This window comes from Bombyx mori, chromosome 17 (assembly GCF_030269925.1).
Source record: "Bombyx mori chromosome 17, ASM3026992v2".
Lineage (NCBI taxonomy): Eukaryota > Metazoa > Arthropoda > Insecta > Lepidoptera > Bombycidae > Bombyx > Bombyx mori.
Window position 1 is genome coordinate 1,900,779 of NC_085123.1, and position 7,566 is coordinate 1,908,344.

At 40.9% G+C, this 7,566-nt stretch overlaps 1 protein-coding gene across 1 annotated transcript; it reads left to right on the forward strand.

Annotated features, from left to right (window-relative positions):
* The first annotated feature begins 1,885 nt into the window (after window positions 1–1,885).
* Window positions 1,886–7,397, forward strand: LOC101735820 (uncharacterized). The gene is made up of 5 exons (XM_004921945.4): window positions 1,886–2,368; window positions 2,993–3,111; window positions 4,205–4,390; window positions 5,653–5,838; window positions 7,140–7,397. The coding sequence occupies exons 1-5, from the start codon at window positions 2,187–2,189 to the stop codon at window positions 7,331–7,333; spliced, it is 867 nt and encodes a 288-aa protein (XP_004922002.1). The 5' UTR covers window positions 1,886–2,186; the 3' UTR covers window positions 7,334–7,397.
* Window positions 7,398–7,566: the final 169 nt, after the last annotated feature.

Genomic DNA, 7,566 nt, shown 5'->3' on the forward strand with positions numbered 1-7,566 from the left:
GTGTCTAGGGCGTCGACGGTGACTGGCTCCTGCATGATCAGGATTCGGGGAGTAGTCAGCGGCGGCAACGATAAGGCGATTATCATGACGCATAGCCTTATCGAAGTATCGTTCCGACGCTGACTTCATGTATTTCCGAATTGATTCGAGGCCCAGGTCGTCGTGTAGGTCAACGTTCCTCACGAACCACGGAGCCCCGACAGCTAACCTGCAAAAGCGGGATTGTAGAGATTGGAGGGTGTCTATGTGTGTGCGGGCCGCGTGAGCGAACACCACACTCGCGTAAGTCATGACGGGCCTTATGCAAGTTTTGTAAAGTGTCACCTTGTTCCGAAGGGACATTTTACTCCGCTTACAGATCATGGGGTAGAGTCTACCGAGAATAAACGCGGCACGGTCACGGACTGATTTTATATGCGGGCGGAATGTCATCGATGCATCCAGGGTAACGCCCAGGTACTTGACCTTCCTAGCCCAGGGTATGGGTTGTCTAAAGAGAGTAATCGGGGGTGTGAGATTCCTCCTCCTAATCCGGGAGGAAATCCGTGTGGAGCTTCCCCTCTGAAATAGCACCGCAGTACTTTTCGCTGGGTTGATGTCTATGCGCCATTTTTGGAACCACTGTCCTAGGGCTAGGGCTGCGCTCTGAAGCTTCTTCGCGATTAGGGACTTATTTCTACTAGAATAGTAAACAGTCGTGTCGTCGGCGAATAAAGCTAAATGGGTCGGCGGCGACCGGGGAATATCGTTGACGAATAAGCTAAATAGGAGGGGTGAGAGGACAGAGCCTTGCGGGACTCCAGCTGTGAGAGGTCGTGGGGAGGAGCGGGTTCCCTCGACTCGATATCGAAAAGAGCGGTTCGACAAGAAGTCCTGTATGATGAGCACGAGACTATCCGGCACGCCCATGTTGAATAGTTTGAAAATCAAACCATTGTGCCAGACTTTGTCGAACGCTTTTGCGACGTCGAAGAAGAGAGCTCCCGTGTATAACGGTTTTGGTCGATTAAGCCCCACAAGAATGTGCTCCGTGAGGCGGTGCACCTGTTGAACGCATGAGTGATTTGTACGGAATCCGAATTGTTCATCGATGAGAATGCCCTTGGATGAGACGAAGTCTCTGAGGCGTTTGTAGAGCAGACGCTCATACAGTTTGCCTAGAGACATGAGGAGGCTAATCGGGCGGTAGCTCGTCGGATGATTTTTTGGTTTACCGGGTTTATGTATGCCGATAACGTCTGCTTCTTTCCACACCGCGGGAAAGATACAGTCCGCCATAGCGGCATTGAAAATAGATGCCAACATCACGATGAGTTGGACGGGTAGAAGTTTAATAACGCGGTTAGATATACCGTCGGAACCGGGAGCCTTGCGAGGACGTAGGTCTTTGATCAAGTCTTTAACTTCTATCGGGGTGAGACTGAATGCGTGCCATCTCTGCAACGCTATTATAGTCGAGACGAAATCCCTAGAATCGTCGAGAATATTCTACACAAATCGAATATTGTCTTTCCGCTATCTGACAATAGATGGCGTTGTACTTCTCGAGCGTTCTAGGTGCTACTAGGTCCTTCGATAATCGTTCGACTATTTGGCGATAGATGGCGTCACTCTTACCGGCGTAAGGATACATTGAATTATTAAAATAAATTATTGTCCATATAATACTTTTATATATTTATTAAATATACACACACATTTTCATTTAGTTTAATTTAGTAGAATTAATTTTACAATAATGCGAATCAGCCATAAGTTACTGTTAGTTTTTTTCTTTTCATAATATGACAAATAATTACATTTATTTTTATCACAATTACTATGGTTCACGTCTGAACAAAACACTAGAGTAGTGTTGACAAAAACAAAAACATTATCATCACCCAAGGTTACATCACCATCTAAATAATACAATTAGTCATTTGCTAACTGAATGAATTGTATTCGTGCAATGTTTATCCAATAATAAATAAAACAAACCCTAGGACAACAACGTATATAATTTGATGCTAGTGATTATTTGTTTTTTGTCCAACACTGTGCCTAACGAAAAACTGATAGAGCATCCAGAACTAAAACACAGAATACTAATAAGTTTTTAAATTTTCGTTATTAGTGGCAAATATATTATTAAAATTTTAATTTAATATTTTTTTTTAATCAAAGTACAGAATTCTAGTTGAAAAATGAGAAAACTCAATGAAAAAATCGCATTTTTTTATCTCGTTTCATTGAACACGGTGTTCGCTGAGAGTAAAAAACGCTATGTAAATGTAGATGACGCAGAGAAAATCGAAGTGATCGACTTAACACAGGCAACGACTTGGAGGGATTTATCTGAATACTATGAGGCGATTGAAAAACGATGGTAAGAATTATTACAAAGATTGTCTATGGGTAAAAAGTTAAACATTAAAACCTTTAATATTCAAACTTGGGATACATAGGATTATTCAATTGTAATTTTTTTTGCGTACATGGGTGCACGAGCTCTCAGCCCACCTGGTGTTAAGTGGTTACCGGAGCCCATAGACATCTACGGGGTAAATGCCGACACCCACCTTGAGATATGAGTTCTAGGGTTTGAGTATAGTTACAACGGCTGCCCCACCCTTCCAACCGAAACGCATTACTGCTTCACGGCAGAAATAGCAAGGCGGTACCTACCCGTGCGAACTCACAAGGGGTCCTACCACCACTAATTACGCAAATTATAATTTTGCGGGTTTGATTTTTATTACACGATGTTATTCCTTCACTGTGGAAGTCAATCGTGAACATTTGTTAAGTACGTATTTGATTAGAACAGTTGGTATCCGCCTGCGGGATTCGAATACCGGTGCATCGCAAGATACGAATCCACCGGACGTCTTATCTTCTTTAGGCCACGACGATTTCAAAATAAATTGTATTGAAACAATAAATTATTCGAAATTCCTATTTTGAAGATGCAAAAGAAACGCGATTTTAATAATTACTTCACGACTATCAGGAAGCTGTGTCTGAACTGCGGCGTACCAGGGCTGGGTACAGCTATGCACATGGAGCTTCCAGGGGGTGAAGCCTCCATGCATCTTTCCGTCATACCTCCAGACTATCTGGTTACAAGATGTAAGTCAAGCACAAGATATTAAATGAATGCGATTTTTTTGTTACCCTTTAAGGCGAGCATACGGCCCACCTGATGGTGAGTGGTTATGGTCGTTGATGAATTTCAGCAATGCCATGGACAGAGCCAATCAGCTGCCTACCAAAAAGTAAGCGTCCATGCAAGTAGAATTGGCTACCGACTTCAAAGGAATATTCATGGTTCCTAAGGAACGTGGATCTCCATGATGACCTGGAACTTGATCAGTCAGTAAGTATCTACAGGCTGCATCATTGCGCCACTTTGAGAAGGCGGCACGACATGAGAAACCTATTGTCGTGGCCGCTGGGAATTACGTACCCGATCCTGTAGACTGAGTGGTAAATAGTCGACGTCGCCCAAAACACGTCATTACGGATCCTCACGATCAATTAACGGTGCTTTTAGGTACCCCAAGCACCGGTCACCATCCTCGTCGAACCCGTCGTTTGTGACGAAGAGCTCGACGAGCGAATTAACCAATAGACACAGTCCACTGAGTTTCTCACCGGATCTTCTCAGTGGGTCGCGTTTTCTATACGGTGGTAGATTCTGCGAAGCACTGCTCTTGCTAGGGCCAGTGTTAGCAATACTCCGGTTTGAGCCCCGTGAGCTCACGTACTTGTTAGGGTAGGTAGTACGTAGGAAAAAAAAACTACCATAAGGTATTTGCATATAAAAGGTTTTAGCTTTTTAAGCAACATATTTCTTACTTTGGATTGAAATAGATCGCTGGAAGAGCTTTCAGATCATCTACCCATTTGAAGACAGTTTGAAACGTGCCATCAAAGGTTAACCGGTATCGTATAACAGTTGTCCCACCGTTTAAACCACCTACTGATTGTGGTGGCAGGATGGTAGTAATTAATATTAGTGCCCTAAACTGGTACCTGAGTGGGATCTTAGAATTCAGCTATGGTCTGTTCGATACATTTGCACCGGAAGCTTCAGACTTTAGACTACAACGACGACTTATTTTGTCATTTCAAATATTGGGACTTCGACAGGCTATCCGAATATGGACTCCGACGCGGTTTCTATGATAATCGAACAACTAATGTTATTCTTTATTTTCAGTATCTATAATCGACGTTACTGGCCTAAGCAATACAAATCCACCTTTAGTGCTGACTTTAGATGTTGCTCAGCAATGGATCTCAATGAAGCATGACCCTCGAGAGCCGACGTTACTACTCTTCAAGTTCGGCTGGAGCGAAGAGGACACGCACAAGAAAGTCAGAAGCTGTATTTGTGAAATACCAGGTTTGTCACAACTGGTAGTAGGGCCTCTTGAGAACCCGCACGAGTAGGTACCATCACCCTGCCTATTTCTGCCGTGAAGCAGTAATGCGTTCCGTTTTGGGGGGTGGGGCAGCCGTTGTAGCTATACACAGACCTTAGGACTTATATCTGAAGCTGGGTGGCGGCATTTACGTTGTAGATGTCTATGGGCTCCGGTAACCATTTAACACCAGGCGGGCTGTCAGTTCGTCCACTCATCTAAGCAAAAAAAAATAATAAAAAAATTACGAGACCACAAATAGGGAACTGATTTTTTGTCTTCAATAGCGTTAGAATGCGTCAACACATTGTTGTAGTATTCAGAGCGTTGGCCATTTACCTATTGCGTATCAATAAATGTGCCCCTTCATCTTCTTGTTCAACTAGGTCAATAAGGTTGCGATTTTCAAATGATCGAATGAGGATTTCCACGAGGACTTTACATGATTTTTCTGTGCTGCTATTAATTGAAAGACAATCTAATCTAGATTAATCTACTTCCATTACGTTCGTTCGCAAAAAAATTTAATTTGCAATTAAACTACCATTTCCTGAATTTACCAAAATTTAGGAGGGTTATAGTCTTGCAGAAGCGTACCTATAAAACTAGACTATTTAGACTAATATGACGTGGAAAGACGTGGAAATGTTATGCTAGTACTGGCTTTAGGGGCAAGAAGAAAACCATATTGAGGGGTAAAAGACTATTTGGTTTAACAGACATGTTTGCAACTTTACAGCAAAGCCATTTAAAGTTTAAAATTTAAAAAAAATATATTATAACAAAAAACTTCTTCAGCTATTTGAATATAGAGTAAACCTTCTTTTTTTTATTGCTTAGATGGGTGCACGAGCTCACAGCACACCTGGTGTTAAGTGGTTACTGGAGCCCATAGACATCTACAACGTAAATGCGCCACCCACCTTGAGATATAAGTTCTAAGGTCTCAAGTATAGTTATAACGGCTGCCCCACCCTTCAAACCGAAACGCATTACTGCTTCACGGCAGAAATAGGCAGGGTGGTGGTACCTATCCGCGCGGACTCACAAGACGTCCTACCACCAGTAAGAAGTTATTTGAATTTCAATTAAGAACATGGAACTGTTGATGCTAACATTAACCACAACGGACCTTTAATATTATTCACTAAGTTAAATATCGCGTATTTAGCGAAATATCGCTTAAACCAAAAGCTTTCCAACTCACGACATAATTAAATTATTGTCACTCCTCGAACTCTAGGGCTAAGCTACGAGCTAGCAGAATGGATAGCTACAAATATGAGTCATGTGGTGGGAGTAGGAACCGATGCTCCGACACTTGAGTCAGAACAGACCAGGGAATTCTCCAGCCGAACTGTCGCGAACTTGTTGGGACGCAGCGGTGTTTACATTGTCGAAAACGTTAACTTGAAGACCAAATTGCCAGGTATTTTTAATACGCTTTTAACTTCATACGTATGTTAGTATGTGTGTATGTAACGGAATCTTTCACCCTGATTTTTACACGCTTTATATTAGCTTCACTTGTATCTATTTTTGTATGTTTGTAACATACTCCTTTAAACGCGATTTCGACCCACTTTAAACCGCCACATTTCATTCAAACTTTGTAGATTTCTCGAGGACCGATGACAATACACTAATTTGATAAGATTATTCCATTATTTCATTTGCAAAGAAAAAATAACTAAAAAATGAAAAATAAATAATAGTTAAAAAAAACTAAAAAACACGCTTTATATAAAATTCAACTAAAAAATAGAAAATATATTTTAATAAATTTAAATTGAAAATAGTGTGAAAAAATATATTTCATTGTAGAAAAAGCGTGGGGTGCTTTTTAAGATATGTCAAAATGGTAATCTATCTATCTACTCATATCTGTCAATAAAATATTTATAAATATTGACACCATGTACCCCACGCTTTTTTTACAATAAACATTTTCTATTTTTTTAATTGGATTCTCTATTAAACCGTGTTTTTTAGATTTTTTTTAAACTATTATTTATTAGCAATTATTTTTACAGAGACAACGAAAGTATATACATGGGTTTACTTGTGCAAGTACCTATTGATTCTTTTACCAAATTATAAAATAGAGCAAGTCGCATTACAGTAGAGTAACAACGAAACTAACTTTTGAATTTGTAAAGGCTTCGCTGCAAACATACGCAGAACTTTTGACTAACGTAGGACAACAGGTCACAAAAAGACTTAATTAAAAAATCGGCTGTCCGTAAAGTCGGTTTACTGACGATAGTTGAATGTGACAACGTCATAAGAAAATACGGATGGAATGGTTTCATTTTTCAAAAGAAAATTTATTTTATTTGTTTGATAGATATTTTGTATGGACAATTGACAACACATTCACTTTTCATTGAACTTCATACTTGACGAAAACATGTAAATGTATTATTGTATAGCAGCTGTCCACGCGGATGCATCGCTCACTCAAGTAGGAGAGAGACAGATGTCGAACGCTGCCGAACGCGGAGGCCGATTGTGGCTCTTTGTTGCTCGTTGCGGGCTCTCGCTTGCTCTTCAAGCCTTAAATGGAACGCCTCAATGAGTCATGTTTTTCGCGCGTGGAGCCGGCTCCATCGAATTATAAGACGTTGTCACGTCAAAAAATTTTTCGACAGTAAATTAAATTTGTAAATTGTACCCTTTGTCCCAACAGTTTAACTCTAGTTTCGCTTAAGCTTTTCACCGATCTTTCAGAACAAAGTTGCATGGTCACTACAATGCCGTTGAAGCTGCTGAACGCTAACTACGTGCCGGCGAGGGTGACGGCATTTTGTCCAACAACACACGTCGGGAAGCACGTCGCCTTGACTTTAAGGGGTGACGTCACACACCAGACCGCCCCCAATCGGTTATTCGACGTGGATTTAGACGAAATATTAAATAATTAATTTTTTTACCTTGAATCTGTTACCAGAATGGCGTTTTAAAAATGTTATATTATTTTGTTCGAAAGAGTTTTTAATTTCTTTCTTTTTTTTATTGCTTAGATGAGTGGACGAGCTCACACCTCACCTGGTGATAAGTGGTTACTGGAGCCCATAGACTCCCGTCTACAACGTAAATGCGCCACCCACTTTGAGATATAAGTTCTAAGGTCTCAAATAAAGTTACAACGGCTGCC